We start from the raw sequence: 17,818 nt of genomic DNA, 5'->3' as shown, positions 1-17,818 counted from the left end.
TCTGAATAATTACACTTCTTTTTTTTTCTGTTTAAAAAGGAAAAGCAGTGACGAGAGAAGAGAGTGAGCGAATCCCCAAGTCTGAGTCCTTCTGTACTGTACAATACTACCCGCCTGCATGGTGCACATGGCAAACAACACTGTTAGGCCGAGAGATAGCATATATGAGAGAGAGAGAGAGAGAGAGAGAGATAAAGAGAGAGAGAGATAGAGAGAGAACCCAACAGGGCTCTGTATTCACAGCTGCTGAGGTGAGGGGTAAAATGTGACGGACAGACAGTTAAATAATCATAACAGTCTCTTTTTTTCTTATACTTTGAAAAAAATACAAAATAAAACCTCCTCCCGGTGGGAGGAAGACACGTAAGTTCCAAACTGAGCAGCATCCCGTCTGTCTTCCATCCATCCATCCATCAATCCATTCTGGCTGTTGTCAAAGCTTGTTCTGAAGATCGTGAAGAAGATGTTGTTGATGATGATGATGATGATGACGGTGAGAGCAGAAGATTTTAAACAAAACAATTCAACAACAAAAAGACGTTAATAGAATAATATGTAGAAGAAGCAGAGCTTGGGAAAAACTCAAACTTCCACCAGGCACCGTAGCTGATAGAGAGACGGTCACAGAACCAGCTGAGACTGAGCTTTTATCCCACAATGCCACAGAGGTCTGAAACCTTAACATTCCCACATCGCTGAGAGACAGGTAGAGGAAAACAACAAAACAAACAAACAAACAAAAATATTTTTCTTTAAAAAAGCCAGAGGTGTTGCTGTGTGGGATACCCCCACACTTAAAATGATGAGCTCAGCTGTACGCTGCAACTCATGCTCCCAAGATGCACTGCTGCTGCTGCTGCTGCGACGACGGCCTGACAGAAACCGTCCCATCACAAAGAAAAAGAGCGTAAAAGGAGGCCGGCCCTGATTTGACAGTGGCGACAACTTGGCAAATCTACAATGATGTCGCAGTTGTTTTCTTGGGTCAGGAAGCAGGAAGTAGGTCACCAAGGAATGAGCAGCAAGACAACACTGCCTTTAAATAGGCTGAGGCAGACAGACAGGTTGTCAGACAGATTAGACAGGCAGGTTTAAATACACTGCTGCTCCTTCTGACTCGAGTCTTTTCTTTAAGTACTGGGCGGTAGAACCACCAGCCCCGAATCCCCTGCGCGCACAAGCGGCTCGGCTGTGAAACGCCACCGGCAGCCGAACCGCTAGCGCGCCCTACTCGTCGCGGTCGTCCAAAACATCCGTCCATCCATCCAAGAAGGTGAGACAGAGACAGCAATGGGGTCCGGTGTGCACCGGCCTCCGTGGAGGAGGCGTAGAAGTGAGAAGTTAGAGGGAGAGTACGGGAGAGCTGAAGGGGGTCGTGGGCCGTCACTCGGTGAGCAGCTGCTGGAGGAGGCTCTTCTGCTGGGCCTGGTTGTTCTGGGAGCCCTGAGGCACGCCGGGCGCCTTCTGGGAGGCCGGCGCTCCGACGGAGCCCGGGTTCAGGTACGAGTCCCCGCCCACCAGGTTCACCGTGCACTGGACGTCCGCGAACACCTGAAGCTGCTGCACCTACGGGAGCAGAAGCAACGATGATACAGGGACCCAAGCGAAACCACACAAATGTACATCCATTACATCCTGACCTGGCGTACGGCCTGTTGGAAACAACGAAGCTGTTGCTCGTTTGTTCTAAAACCAAAGAAAACACGAGAAAGAAACCCATCGAGACGATCAAGTCCTGGAGCCTCCAAGTCACTCACCTGCTGGTCGCTGCACACCAAACTGACGTTGCTGAGGTTACTGTTGCTCATGCCAACCGGCTGCCCCATGGGAGATAGTGAGCCGGCACTACCCGAGCCCCCGGCCATGGAGACGGTGATGCTCATGTTGTTGTAAACCCCCTGCGGGCCAAAAGGCTGCGCCGCACTCTGCCCTGGCTGACTGAACAGGCTGCGTGGAGAAGAGAGAAGACACGTTACAACGAGGACGAGCGTCTCTTTTACTTTCGGCAACAGGGGATTTGAACCCAATGTAACGCACCCGTGTGCACTTCCTAACCTGTTGCTTCCCACGCCTGTCTGTTGCCAGCTCTTCATTTCTGGTGACTGGTAGCCAGGGGGTGGGGCTTGCTGAAGCAAAGGACTCTGGGAGGTGGAGTTTTGAGGTGACAACAATGGGCTGGTTGGGCTCATCTCCGGAGGGAAAGATGGGTCTGGCTGGGAGATAGCTTTGAAAGGGAAAAGCAAAAAAGTTAGGTCAGTTACATCGCTTGAAATTTTTAGATCAAATATTAAAAGACACAATTGCTAATTTTGACTTCTTTTTTTTTCTGTAGAAGAAACTGACTTTGCTGGTAATTGGTCATTGCACAAGTACTTTTTAAAAATGTTAATCTTTGGACCAAGCTGTGATTTCACACTCCACCTCGAGGCAACTCATAAACACTGCCATCTCTAAGTAGTGGTACTAATAAAATAGGGTATAGTACCCATTTGAACATCGGGGTTTAGCGATACCTTTCTGGCATCGGTCTAATAAATAATAAATAAACGTAGCGGTTTCTCAGCCAGGTCTGGTGAAGCACGTTTCCTAGAACTCACCAGACCCTGCAAACTGCTGAAACAGGCCCTGCGGCAATGTGGCGTCCACGGTGCTGCTGAACTGACCCTGCACGCCGCCCATCAGCGTCTGGTTATTCAGGGGAGCTCTGCCGGGCAGTTTGTTGTCCAGAGGGCCCCCGGTCATGGGGCTGAAGTGAGCGGGTGAGGTAGGGGATTTTCCCGTCAAAGAGTTGTACCCCGGTGGGAAGTTGAACTGCTGCTGTGGTTGAGGCGTTGGTGGTGGACCTTTCGGGACCCTGGCGGTTCCGGTGGGGGCCCCCGCGGCTCCGGTCGGAGCGCCTGCGGTGTTCTGTCTCATCAGCATGACCTTCTGCTGGAAAAGCTGGCGCTGGCGGTGCTCGATGCTGTAGAGTTCCCTGTGGCGCTGGGCCAGCATCTGGGCGTTCAGCGGAGGCTGCCGAGACACACGGCGTAGAAGAGCATGTTACGGAGAACTTGTTGCCTGTTTTTTAAGTAAATACACATCACTCCTCGGTATTCAAGAGTTCGCCCACAGTACAGTTAGTAAACTACATGAAGGCCAATGTAAAAATTGAATTCCATCCCTATTAAAAGCTGTAGCTTTAAACACAGAAAGAAAAGTGTATTTACATATGTTTTTATCTACACTAAATCACAATAGTCGAACAAATGTTCTTAATTGAGTTGCCAACTTGCTCCCTTTAAATAAAGCTACTTACACCTTCTAACTGAGAATGCATTCACACATTTTTGGCCACTAGGGGCAGCGGAACAAGCTACATGTTTCTATTGGTATGGCGCTGTCAGCTGAACGTCGCTGCCGATCCGAAACAACATTAGCGTTCATTTGGAGTCGTGTTTCTGACCACATGATCAATACCGAGTCATGAATATTCATTCTTCATCCATTTACTCCTGAGGGAAATATATATCTGCCTCTTTCTCTACTAAATGCACCAGCCGGTTGCTAACTTGAAGCTTCTTTTTTTTTTTTACTGAAGACTTCTGCTGGTGAAGAAGATAATTTGGTAGTCTTTCCGGCTCTGTAGAAAAACAGCAGCGGGAGGTCAGGGAGAGGCGAGATTCATTCGCTGCCGCTGTGACTCACCTGTGAGGGCATCTGAGGTTGTTGAGCCGCCTGGCGGAGCCCCATGTTCACATGCTGGGCTCCTCCTGGAAACAGATTAATGCCCGCCATCCTGTTCTGGAGCTGAGACGGAGGGACAGAGAAAAATAAGCAGAGGTCAGAAAGGTCAGAAGGATGAGCAAGGAGGTGACAATAGAGAAGAAGAAAAATAAGACTGTCGACTGAAAAGAAGACGGCGAGGGAGAGGAGTTGAATATTAGTGATGATGGGAAAGGAAGTGGGGAGTAAAAAGAGCATTTTTATCAATATTTAGAAAATGTAGTCAGAAGAATTATCATGATACAAAGATTCAGGACTTGGTGCTATTCATTACTTCACAGCCAGGAGGGAATAGAGTAGTGGATTCCGACTTACGCTTTTTTAAAACTACAATTTACAAGATTACATTTGAACTCATCATAACAGTGTTATAATTAACCTTCTCCTAATGCTGTTTTACTGATATTGTCAATCAGATGAAAATCACCAGGTTTCGATTCAGGCCTGATGATTATTGCATCTCTAATAATGAGTAAAGTGGGTTTAGAATCTGAAAGCATTGAGAGAAAAGAAGGTAGGAAAACAACTGAAGAGTGTTGCTTTCTCCCATTTGTTCCTAAATGGAACATTACTGTTATACGTCTCACTGCACAGTTGTGACCCATTAGAGAAAGACTGCTGCAAAAGCGACACAAGCAGCAACGTCTTCCACCACAAATGGAACGACGTCGTAATGACAAACCACCACCTGCGAGTCCTCACCTGCTGTGGGCCCTGTAGCCTCTGCTGCAGCTGCAGGCGCAGCTGGTTGGGTGCCAGTCTGAGCTGAGTGCCGATCCCCGGCATGCCCGACCTCAGCCCGACGCCCGTCGTCCCGCCGGGGAAAGCCCCCCGGGGTGCTCCAAACCCAAGACCCTGTTGCCCCACCAGCGTGGCCAGCTCCTGAGGAAACGGAGCTTGCCCGACTGATGTAAATTGGGGAGGGTACGTGGGGAGTTTAGGGTCCATGGAACCTGGGTTTTGGGGCAGTGGGTCAAAGCAGCCACCCTGGGATGAGGCAGATACAAATAGGAAAGGATTATTAATGATTTGTCTATTTAATGAAACAAGAAAAAGGAAAATACACTGTTGCTACATGCTGAATTATTGATTTGTGTAATTTCTGTTGCTTCTATGTAAATGTGATTCACAGACGGCCCTCCTGCCGTCTCCCTCCCTGATGTTGAAGTGACAGCCGATGTATACATCCTGAACAAGCTAGTAAAGCTGTGTAAATACACTTTCTGGTTGACTTGAAAGCAGTCCAGCAGTTTTTGTTTGCCAAAAGCAGCTCAATGATGATTCACTGATCATAAAGTTGAATATGTAGTGCTCTTTTCCTAACTGCACTCATGCTCACTACACTCCATATACCTTGTGCACATCGGCAGCTCTCCCAAGTATCAACATCTTTAAATCACACACTTGCCTGCACCAGTTTGTCGATACCCAGGGCCTTATCCAGCTTAGCCAGCTCACTCTCGTCAGTCCCACTGAGGAAGGAGACGAGCTGCTCCAACAGAGCCTTCTCATCGTTCCGGCCCTCGGGTGTAGTCGGAGGTCCCAGCACTTCATCCAGCGTACACGGCACACACTGCCTGCTCACACAGAGAGACACTGCACATTATCACCTGCACCACACTGGAGTGTTTTCAACAGTTTGGAGTGTTTTCAACAGTTTGCTTCAGAGAAGAAAATTGATATCATGACTCGAGCTGTTCAAAGCTTCATTCAGAAAGTTTGAACATTTGAATGCTGAGCAGCTCTTTCTTTGGCATATCTATTCATTGCATTTACACCCGGTATTTCTGCAAAGTTGCAATCGAGTCCGGCTAAACTAGTGGTGTCGCCTAATCTTTAGACGACACTTGTAGTATCAGAATTGTACTATTTGCAGAATTAGATTCCAGTGGTGGAAAATATCACAGATTCAGGCTGGCGACTGGTTGATTGACGTACACTTTTGCAGATTGGCTCTCATAACGGGTCGGGTGGGCGCAGGTATTAAAAAACCCAAACCGGTGCATCACTACTGCATGGGATTGTTTCTGACTCGTGTTAATTCAAGATTTCCAATTGCTCCAGAGTGTTGTCAAGTCTATACGTTTAAAAATATATATTTTTTAAAGATGTAATCGTTTCCAAAATTCACATTATGTTTTTGTCCTACGGTTTTCTTTCTTCAAACCACATCAGTTGGCATTTAACCTGTCAAAAACAGGTTTCTCTGCGTTTTCTTTCCTGCTTGCCGCACACAAAGGAAGGCACGTGCCTTGCCCTGATTCCTGCAGCAGTCCAGCAGGAATCTAAGACAACCATAAATTACCTTTCTATAATTAAGATGACAGACATTCAAAGCTTCATTTGAAAACCTCTACAGAACCTTTAAATGTCAGACATCCGCTAGAGCCCGGTAAATGACAAAAGCTTGGGTGTTGAGAGTACGGTAATGCTTACTCTTGTGGCGATGCCAAGGGAGCTTGTAAAGGTGTTCCAAGACCATCAAAGGTCAAGGTGTCAGACAGAGACAGAGGCTGGAACAGAGAGTCGCCCACATCCATCTTGGATAGGCCTGAATGAGAATTTAACACAGTTTTATTGCTATTACCACTACCAAAAAATTTAACAATTTAACAATTATAATTATATGCATTTAAAGTATTTAGCAATTTATTCGATTTGCTTCAATAACGTGGCATTGTGCTGCTTTCTTCTACATTATACTGTAAAGTTATATCATGTGTGGGGTCATATATGTAACAGAATACAGTCTGACCACACCCAATAGGGCTGTTTAGTGCAGTCATTTATGTAGAAGCAGGGATACCTCGATAGAGTTCAGCTCAACAATGATTTACTGCGACTAAAGATTTAGTGTCAAGTTTCTACCTGACAGTTTCCCACAGTGGTCATATTCCTGAACATTTCTCAAACATTTTCTATGACTAACTGCGACTGTTTGTGTGCGTGTGTCTTATGTCCGCTTGCATACCAGTGCTTGAACTGAAAGGGTTGATGATGTCTGCCTCCGGGAAGAGGCTGCTGTCTTTGAGGGTCTTGAAGGGGTCTCCCTGTCCCTGACTCTGGGTCTGGCTTGGAGTGGGGGAGCTGCAGAAATCAAAGGATGACGGACTCTGGAGGTTGCAGCCGGAGGGTGGGCCACCATCACCGAGTCCTGGGAAACAAACACATGCACATAGAAAATTATGGAAAACAAATAAAAAACAATGATGCACAAACCTTTACTATTTAATATTGACTCCAACTCTATGATCTGCTGCACTGTTGAACTAGTGTGGTTATAGTATGTGTGGTCTGTTGACATTGCAATGCCTCAAATAGCCACTAGGGGGCACACAGACCAACGATGTGGAGGTAAACAAATGAATAAAGGAAGCTTTCTGGGACAGTACTACACTACTAATGATAACAACAATGAGGAGGGAGTTTTGCCTCTTCAATTTTTGTTACCCATATGCCTGTTCCTGATAGTCTTCCGTACCATTGTCCATAGGTTGTGTGTAGGTAGTGTATTATTATTCCCTCTTCTGCATGACCACCCTCCCCCTTCCTGCTAACTTGAAACTTTACCTCTGTTAGGAGTGCCGGAAGGCTCTCTGTTCACATTTACATTGCGGGGAGTGCTGGCCTCGCCGGGCTGGAGCTGAGCCGGGGACTGCAGTTTGAGCTGGGGAGAAGGGGAGTGGCGCTGGGGTGACGGCGATTGCAAACGGGAAAGGGGCTGGGGCTGGGACAGAGGGGACTGGAGCTGAGGTAGGGGAGAATGGAGCTGAGGCAGGGGGGAATGGAGCTGAGGCAGCGGGGAATGGAGCTGAGAGAGGGGGGAATGGAGCTGAGAGGCTGGAGAGTGGAGTTGGGGGCCTCCTCCAGGGGTTGTTGAATCCTCACTGCTCTGTTTGGCCCCACTTGGGCCTCTCAGGCCAGGCAGCAGCTGGGTGAGAGGGTCCATGTCAACAGGGCCACCAGACATCTGAGGGCGGGAAATGGAGAGCGGAGCAGAAACAAATGAAAAAGGGATAGCGATGAGGAAAAAGACAGGACGGAAAAATGAACGGCGTGAAAGGGTAAAGAATGAAAAAAGAATGGGTGGTAGACGATCAGTGACGGAGACAAAAAGGTCAGAGGCCAGTGAGCTTCAAAGGCTGCAGTTGGTAGCTGAGCCTACAGTCGAGACAAAGTCCAAGAAAATAAACATGATTTACAATGGCTGCAATGCAACCGCAAAAGCAGGAGCAAAGCTCAATAGAAGACGCTTGACTGCACGTATTCTTTCTCAGAGTGTCTGTCTAAACGGCAACCGTGACGCCGCATGACGCTCATTCAAATCATTAGAGTTGTGATTTGGGCGTCATGGCTGTCTGAGAGAGTCCAGCGTAGTCTGAGCAAAGTAACTGCCGGTTGACGGTTTACCACAAACACAGCGCAGTCTGCTAAATGTACGTTCAACCAATTAATACAAAACCGCTGTCACAGGTTAATTGCTCGTTCACTACTGTTATTACAGATTATAACGGCCTTGCCGACAACTGTACCGGGGAGTGTCGGCTGTCCCTGCGGCCGTCTCGGCGGTTGTCTGCGGCTGGGCTTGATTTGGGGCTGATGTACGATGAGATGCTGCACAGTCCCGCCGGTTTGGATGCATCAGTGGAGCCAGTACAGACCACTCCGTCCATGCTGGCTCTCTTCTCCACTTTTACCCTCACTGTCTGCAGGCTGAGAGCAGATGGAGGTGGCAGGTCCCCCAAGTCCTTTGAAAACACATTGCTTTTCCGTTAGTAGCTTTCATGGCATCATGATGACTCTTGATGACAAATAATATGGAATTTACAGGGCTGACACCTATGTGGATGTATTATTTATTGAGTCAATAATATATACTTCACTTAAATAGATCAAGGTTAACAAAATGTATTATAGTACTGTGCCATGGACGGATTTTCAAACTTTTTTTTATTGTGGATTTTTACAGACTGAAAATAATGATCCTGAAATACACACGAATTCAATCAAAAAAGAAAATCAAGAAATGCAAAGGGCACATTTAAATGGTCACCTTTTCGTCCGTGTCCAGGAGAAAACGGAGTAGTTGATGGTCCTGTGGCTCTCTGGAGCTGGACTTGGGAGGCGCTGCGGTCAGTGCCGGATTGGCTGGCGTCTCCCTCTTGATCGCAACATCGTCTTTGTTTAGTCCGTCCTCAGTGAGGGAGCAAGAATCGCTGGGACTGGTGTCCTGCAGCAGCCGGTGCAGGATCTTATGCCGTGCTGTTAGAGTACTGTGAGAGGCAGGGCACTGAGGGGCAGGATGAGGGTTAGGAGGATGAGGTGGTGCGGTGCAGGGGATTCTGTTGTTGTTAGTTTCAAATCTTGTCTCAAAGCTTTCCAGGAGCCGATTGAGTCTGGGGTTACCCAGCTGCGAGGCAGAAGGAAGAGGGGCTTTAACAGAGTCCTCTCCCCCTCCTTCTCCTCCCTCTGGCGGTTTTGAAGATGGAGGCAGAGTAGGTGTACTGGCTTGTCTCTGAAGGACCGGAGAGGACAGGGAGAAGGACCCCGTTGACCCACCGCTGGCGCCGCTACAACCATCACCGCCGGACTGCTGCCTGTTGAGGCCGCCTCCACTACTTGGTTCCCCGGCGGGGGAGTGGCGGCCCGGTGTGGAAGGAGAGAAGGGGTTCCCCGGTACCCGGGGGCTTCCACCTGACCCGGGGCTGCCGCGTGGCACCCTCGGTGACATAAAAGAGGTAGGGGGTGCTGTGAGTGGGCTGCTCAAAGGAGAAGGGCTGTTGACCTGGGGACAGGTCCGATTGGGGGTCAGGTAGCCTGTGGCTGTGGCTGGATTTTGTCCGTGGGGGGAGGTGTTGGTGTTGTTGGGGTGAAGGCCAGAGGTGGAGAGGCTTGAGCCTTGGGTCCAGTTGCTGCCGGGAGGAAGGGAAGGAGAGCGGGAGGGAGTTTGGGCGAGGCTGCCAGGGGTCGGTGGAAGGCTGGGGTTAGTGTTTTCCTGAGAGCTAGCAGTGTTGTGTTCCCTGGAAGAAAAGAAAGGATAACTGTGACCTGACGTCGAGCAAAAAGTGTGACAGAAATCTGCGATCAGTGTTGCCCAATGATTGAGGCGCGTCGGGTTCTGCCTATCTGTCTGATTTACTGCAACCAAATCCATGTACTACAAAACTCTGTGAACAAATGTAAAGGCCATGTGTGTGTAGGTGGGTTTGTAACTGGGCGTGTTATGATCAATAATGTTTACTTATTTTCAATTTTTTACTTATTTTTTTAATTTATTAGTTGTATTTCTTCTAATTTTTCACTTTACATTGTCTGTTTGCTCTACCTTCCTGTCACTTTATGCATTACTACTGCAAACAGAACACACACAAAAAATACGAAAATACTTGTTCGTTGATCCTTGTCGTCATATTGTGCACATTCTCTAATAAAGTATATTTTAAAAAAGAAAAAGAAATCTGCAATAAAAAAGGGATCGTACCTGTCAATAGTGTGAATGCCCATAATGAACGGCTGAACGTCAGGGTTGGGCGGGCAGCAGAACTTGCAGCGGGTCTGAGCGCTGAGCGGAGTGCCATCACTTAACGTGAAACGGTACAGCGGGCTGATGGCGGTGCCATGGGTCATCACTGATGGGGAAACACACAGCCAGACAGCCACACACACACACACACACACACACACACACACACACACACACGGGGCGAGAGAAAGAAGAGGCAAACGCAGGGTTTAGAGTTTGCTTTCATCTCTCGTTTGTTTTCTTTGTTCTTTTCACGTGTTAACAACTTTGGTTTGCCATTATGTAAACATGTAAAAACTGCAACTGCAGAACAAAGGACGTTGATACTGCTGCAGTGCAGATGCTGGCTCGAAGGCTCACATTCACCATACTATAATGGTTTGGAGGTACAATGGAAACGGCTTGTAGTGATCACGGTTACGGTGATTAGCGGCTTACGTGGATCAAAAAGCTTGAGACTGAATAATTCCTCGAAGAATGCGGTTGAAATATTTGCTTAAAACAATCAAGTAGTCCTCTTACAGTGTTCATGTTGGGTCTAACTCTTGATACTTTATCTCTGCTTTTCCAGCTGTCTACCTGTGATTCCTGCACTTTGAAATCAAGCAGGAAACAGAAGGCGTTTGTGCGCGGTGAAAGCACCTGTGGTCGGTTCCGCCCTAATCAAGTGGTATGGTATGATCAAGCCTGGTTATGAAAGGCCCTCAGAAGAAACTATGCCGATCCTCAACTGGATCCATGCCACCGCAGCGCAGGTATGGCATGCCGATGGGCCACCTCCCTCCGTGCCGCTCACCGGGTGTGCGAGGCGCCCTGGCAAAAGGGCGCCACTTATTTGCATGCAGCACTCCCGCTGCAGTGACACAGAGCTCGCCAAAAACCGGCTCAGCCTCACCCAATTAGAGCCCTCGGGGAGGAGAAAAGGTAGAGAATCGACAGCGAGCCAGCAGGTAGTGAAGCTGTTTTTGTATTCATGTTTTTGTATTCATGACAACAACAAAAACAATGAATCTCATAGCGATCAGGTTGACCAGGAAAGATGTGATCACGATAAGTCGTTTCCACTGTAGCAGCTGAAACTCTGGTAACCATGGCACAGCTGGCAGCGAGCCGGTCAATGATTTCTAGGAGTGAGGCTGAACAATCAATCGCTGCTACTCACCCTCATGCAGCAGCTTCTTGGCGTGGGAGGGCTCTTTGCCTTGCGTCTGAAAGAAAGCGTAGATGCACTTCCTGACCAGGTCCTCCCAGCCGGGCCGGCCTGTCGCCCGCAAAGCACTCGTTTCTATGGAGATGATCTTCCCTGGAGGAGATCACACACACACACACACACACACACGGTCAGTCTACACTGTTGGTTGACACAAAATTCAACATTTGCAGTAACCCGGGTGCACTGATGCTTGGTGCTCAACCCGCCAAAAGGCGATGAACAGTTATTCCCTGAAGCAGAACTTTTAATACGTGGCTATATTATCAGATCAGATAATTGTTTTGTAGCTGCTTTTATTATGCTGCTTTTATTTTGTAATGTTTTCTTGTTCGGCAAAAGGGCTACAGCTACGGTTTGTTGTGCACCATGACAATGAATAATCCCATGATCCTTACCTGTGGGGTCCTGCTTGGTGATGAACGACTCTGTGCTGAAAGGCTGGGCGCGCGGTATCCGACAGGCAATACAGATCAGGCAGCTCTGCAGGTCTGAGCAGAGAAAAGGACACGTGGTGAGTTGTGTTTGTGTGTGTGTGTGTGTGTGTGTGTGTGTGTGTGTGTGAGGCGTATGCCACAAACAAAAAAGAAAGAAAATGTAATGTGTAAAAAGGAAGACTATGTATAAGTACCTCATACAACCCCACTTGAAAACACCAGAGCTGTCCCTTTAAGTGAACCCGGCATGATGCCACACCCTCTAATTCAAAAAACTAAATACTCAATGTATACTTTTATATAATATCCCTCTCAGATACACGCAAGCTATAAAACATACAGGACAACATGTCAAAACTCAATACCATTCTAGTAGAACGACGTAGGCTACTGGGAGAACAACTCCACGAGAGCCAGGTCTTATCAAAATGAAAGAAAGCAGGCAGAGCTCGACAGCACAGTAACTCTGCAATGCAGGAACTACATCATTCGTATCAAGGCCATTGCACCAACAACTCCCCAAAAAAATATGAAAATATCCAACTGGTCATATGGTGGAACAAGAAACAAGTGGAACAACAACAACAACAACAAAAAGCATTTATGAACTATTTAACATTCTTTTAAAAAGGATCTAAATAAATACAAAAATATAAATATATATATTCTGTCTTATAAACAGACCTTTACCAAAAGAAAGGTGAAACAAGAGCAAAGAGCATAAATATCTCATATTATAATCAGCTTCCCTTGCTTAAATCCTCTGTATTGATATAGGTTTGAATAACTGTATCTTAAACCTGAAGCCTGTGCACACTGTGTGTACTCATCGTGTGTGTGTGTGTGTGTACACTCAGTGTGTGTGTGTGTGTGTGTGTGTACATGTACCCTCTCCCTCCTCCTGCATGGTCCGTGGTTGGGACACTGTGAAACACTGCATGATCTCATATTGCTGCCGAGCCTCCGGATTTTCGGAATCCAGCTCGTCCGGCGGCCTCTTCAGCATGCGACAGTTAAAGGTGTGGCTGTTCCTCCGGCCCGGCTCCTGTGGCCACTGCGCGTTGTTTACTGGACAGGAAGGACAACAAACGGCAGAGTTTAGAATTGATGAGAACAATTCTGTTGTAATCAACCCGAGCAAGAAATACATCCCCATGGAATATGTCGAAGGCACCCTGTGGAATAGGTTTTTATACGCTGACTTCAGGCACCAAAGTAAAAAAAGGTTTTGTAAATATTTCATGAGGAAGGATGCACAGGTATTGTACTTTTTTAGAAACACAATAAACTACTTAATGTGATACCTTGATATAAATCAAGTAGACAAGACCACAGTTCCTATGAACAGATCAAGTTTTAAACTTGTTTTTTCTTATCCTTGATTTAAAAGAAGAAAAAAATAGTTAGGAATTCCTTTTCTGCCATCAATGATTTGGGTCGCATTAGAATCTTTCTGGGTCCTGCGGTCCGTTTCACAAAATTTGTAACGTGATATAATCTCCCCCTGCGCTCGTTTTTCAAACACATCATTATTTAAAACAAACGGTATTTGCAATCCATGCACATGCTTACAAGCGCCCTGTAGGACTTACAGATACAGTACATGGTAAAGCGTGAAGCGTGTTGCCGCCGCCGTTTGCGTCTAAACTAGCGGCCCCCAACCACCGCACAGAAACCACACAGAAAGAATGAATGAAAAAAATGTTGGGAAAAATAAATCAAGGTCGGAAAGACGTTTTATTTTGAAAAATGACCCGATACATCCGCCTTAGCGTCTGAAACTTAAAAATACATTCCAACTCTGCCGGGGTTCTGGATTAAAATCAAGGCAGAGTATCCTGAGATCGCCAAAAAAATCTGAAAACCTGCTTCCATTTCAACATCCAGTCTTTGTGAAGCAGGTTTTAAGTTAAGAGTAGACTGGACTAAAGGTTTAAGTTACGCAGTAGACGACATAAAGAACACAGGTCGGGTGTCGTTGTCTCCCATCACCCAGAGATGGGACCGGCTCGTTGCAGAGAAACATAAATGTGTGCATAGAATGTGCAAAGAAAGTGCATAAAAATACGACTCATCATCACGCCGAATTAATGGCGTAATGATGAGTTGTATTTTCATGCACTTTTTAAATTGTTTTTATGCCGGTCGTATCATTTTATTACGTCATAACCCGAGAAGGCCGGTCCGTGAAAATAGTTTCTTAGACGAAACCGGTCCGTGGTGCAATAAAGGTTGGGGACCGCTGGTCTAAACAATGCTCACAAAGAGCTTTTGTGAAACGAAACCTGTTGCACAAAAAAAAAACACAGTTCCTGCTAAATCTCTTGTCTCATTTTCGGATGTTTTTCTTCTTCTTTCTTTTCTTCCCAAGGCTGCTGGAAGGTGCCAGTTTTGTTGACTGAGTAATCACTCCTGGATCAAACTGAATGCGACAGATTTGCAGAAGTTAAACACAATATTATGAAAAGTGTTATTTTCCTCATTTTGCTCATTAAAATGTGTCTTTTTGAGTTGTTATCGCGCCCCACATGTACTGAAGGACTAATCTCTGACTACAGAGTAATCCGAGGGTGTCACTGAGGTGGCTCAACTGTTATTTGTATCTAGTTTCTCTTAGAGTGGGTTTTAAAGATCTCCCTTTCTGAGAAGAAAGAAGAGCTGTAGTGACTGGCGCAACATTAAAAAGAGATTACAAGATCAGAACAGAAAATACAACTGCTCAACCGTGTCGCCTACTGCACTCCTTTATCTATTGTCCTCATACGATCCGCTCCACTTTCATCACAGGCGCTTCTCAAGGTTGTAGCTAAAAATTTAAACAAGAGTTTCACTCTTCCCTCGCTCCTCTATCTCACCCACACGCTCTCCTAGTACATTTTTGGGCTTTGTGAGGAGCACTTAAATCTGAATTCATTCAAACTGTGTATAGTTCATCACACTGCCTTTATCTAAAGTAATTATCCGTATTATGATTTTGCTGCCAACACCGGTCTCCTTAAAAGGATTTCATCGGCATTGAAACTGTCAAATCTGAAAATACTGAAACTGCAATTACCAAATATCTTAAACAATTTTGGCGTCCTAAACCGACGATATAAAGTGTTGGACGGCAGATGCATGCATACGGAGTTAAAACCCACAGTCGCAGCTCACTCACCCAGGCTTTTGGGCAGCAGATTGCGAACAAATTCATTGTGGTCTCCCACGTGGAGCATGCTGTACACGCTCGAGGTCATCAGCTCCCCCTGGGCGTATCCGAGGTAACTCGTCACGTTCTCCGAAACAAAGACGATGCGGCCCTCCCGGTTGACGACGAAGAAGAACCCGTCAAGGGCCTGAATGAGGAGGACGAGGAGGACAAAAACACAAATTAAAATCAGACCGTGTGTGTTGAGTCCGAGTTACCTCAGCAGTGGTGGTGTGTGTGTGTGTGTGTGTGTGTGTCTGGGGTTCACCTCAAGCAGCATGGGCCCCAGCGCCTCTTTCTCCACCAGCCCCTGGCTACTGGAGGAGATGTCGCTCTTCTGCACCTCATCATCTGGAGACAGAAGAGCTTTCTCTGTCAGGGGTAAAGAACACAAATCAGAAAACCTTTGCATAGACTGCAGACAAAAAACATTTAGCAGTGATGAATGTCTTTGCTGAGACTATGCGTGTGTCTTCTCACCCTGCTCTCGCCGTTTCATCTGCTGGATTTGGTCCACGGTACTCTTGAGGATGTGGCACTTGTCGGGCTTGGAACTGAGACTGGCAATGTCGCCCATGTTGGATGACAGCAGCTCAGCCAGCTCCTCGATGTAGCGGCACTCCAGCTCCCGTCTCCGCTTCTCCACGCTGCCGAGAAAGACAGCGCGTTCCCATAACAATCACGTGACCCGGATCTTTCAATAAATACTAGAATGTACTCAGTTGAACCTTTTCAGGTTGGACCTAAAGTCCTCTTGAGCTCTGAGGACTTGTGTTTATTAGTTCTGCTCATAACTGACATTCTAAAAATGAATAACAATGACAGTTGAGAGATTAATAAGTAGCAGCCCTGATCTTCACTTGACATCCAGATGCTTCTGTTTAAGTCCATCTCGACAGGGTGCTGCTTAATGTCAACGGAAATTCGTCAAAAGATTATACATTTGAACTCCTGATCACGGCAGTTTGTCGCTTTTTCAAACAGGTGGTTTTAATGAGCAGTTTGAGAGTTGGGAAATGTTTAAGTCATGTCACAATGTGCCGTATAAGTGCTGTGGTTTTCCAACCGGCGGCCTGTAAATTGTTTCCGTTATATGTAAACAAGAAAGTCGCCACAGGAAGAATAAATATGGCAACTTAAATCTGCCTTTAACCCGAGCGTCTGCAGAGTCCATGCGCAGCCGTAACCTTATTCTTCAGAGTCAATAATATACCCTCAAACCGACAAGTTAGAGCAAGGTATGTGGTAAACGTGGAAAAAAGGAATGCGTGTGTATACGTGTGTGTGTGTGTGTGTGAGAGAGAGAGACAACAACAGAAAAAGTAGGTCAGTGCATTGGCCTGCCAGAACACACAGGCGTGGTGACCAAGGGAGGAGGGGGAGGACGCTGCTGTGTGAATGTGCAGGTCAGTGGCTGTGTGTAGCTGCTGGAGAAATACTAGCTGGGCTGTTACACCAGCTTACATCAGCTATTGGGCCTTATAGTCTCTCTCACACACACACACACACAGTACACTGACTACATTCATTCTTCACCACTACATGACCTAACCGGAGTCTTTAACCCTAAATCATGGTCTAAACTCTGCAATTGCCTTTTATAGATCCAGAGGGTTTTATTTGTTTCTTCTTCTCACGTCGTCGCCCTCCGTGCTGGAGGAAGCATTCAGATCCTGAACTGAAGTAAAAGTACTAATACCACGCTGGAGAAAATACTCCGTAAAGTAAAAGTATGTTAGTATAATCAGGAAAAAGTAGTTAAAGTATTAAAATGTCCTCTGTAACGTTTCTCATAATTTAGGGCGCCACATTATTTATCGTTATATCATCTTAATGATGTTTTGGGGAACTAATGTCTCGCAAAGGTCACATTTCTTTTAATTATCAATCACTGTGTGTCTCTTAAATTCACACTTTTTGACTTACCAGCCAAGGGGACTGGCGGTAGAAGAAAAAACTATGTTGAGTACAAACTTAAAATACAAATAAAAACCAGACAAAAAAGAAAAGAAGAAACAAGCTAATTAGCGCAACAACAGCGAGCCGCATGCTAAACAGTGCTTTTTACATTTTGAGTTGTGTCTGTATGCAAGTTTGTTTTGAATAACTATGCATTTGGTGACGGGTGTCAACATCGTACCTCGAATTAACATTTAAATTCCCGTTAGAGTCGTATTTCTGCTTGTTGCCTGGTGAAGTAATGCTTGTATACGGTACGTCAGTAACAGAACAAGGCATGTGGCTGCTCCTTACCTTTGCCCTGACGTGTCACATGGTGAGCCCTTCCTCTTGCGTGACTCTGGCGTGGCAGGCTCCAGGGGGTTTTCCCCTAAAGCACTCATTTTCACCGTTAACTGACCTGTAGAGGAAGAAAAACATGGTCACTTTCCATTAGAACAAGTACTTCAGCAGTTTTCTCAAAACCTGACACACAGGTGTTATGTGTAAAACCGCCACTACTCCCACTACTCTTGACATACGTTGATAAAGGGTTTGGTTGGCAGTCCTCACCGACATAACAGCGGTTACTGCCATACAGAAATAGTATAACTACATTTTAATGTATGGCATAATGTCCGTGGTGAGGTTCACATAATTCACAGCTCATATGAACTTTGGTTCGTGGTCACAGTTCAGCAGAACAAAAACAGAAAAGCAAAAGATAAGTAAACATGTTTTTTTAAGGGTTGTAAAAA

The 17,818-nt window shown here is 46.3% G+C and overlaps 1 protein-coding gene across 1 annotated transcript; it reads right to left on the bottom strand.

Moving 5' to 3' along the window:
• Positions 1-1,383: 1,383 nt before the first annotated feature.
• Positions 1,384-17,464, bottom strand: ncoa1 (nuclear receptor coactivator 1; the record flags this gene model as incomplete). The annotated part of the gene is made up of 20 exons (XM_079215563.1): positions 1,384-1,566; positions 1,758-1,947; positions 2,056-2,224; positions 2,598-3,012; positions 3,688-3,789; positions 4,468-4,752; positions 5,174-5,342; positions 6,202-6,316; positions 6,737-6,919; positions 7,336-7,735; positions 8,298-8,513; positions 8,819-9,785; positions 10,247-10,394; positions 11,451-11,591; positions 11,897-11,989; positions 12,824-13,003; positions 15,093-15,270; positions 15,391-15,494; positions 15,603-15,769; positions 17,376-17,464. The coding sequence occupies 20 exons, from the start codon at positions 17,462-17,464 to the stop codon at positions 1,384-1,386; spliced, it is 4,494 nt and encodes a 1,497-aa protein (XP_079071689.1).
• Positions 17,465-17,818: the final 354 nt, after the last annotated feature.

The sequence above is a fragment of the Taurulus bubalis genome (genome assembly GCF_910589615.1).
Source record: "Taurulus bubalis genome assembly, chromosome: 3".
NCBI classification, from domain to species: Eukaryota; Metazoa; Chordata; class Actinopteri; order Perciformes; family Cottidae; genus Taurulus; species Taurulus bubalis.
Note: the sequence above shows the minus strand (reverse complement) of the source record. Positions and strands in the feature narration are given on the sequence as shown.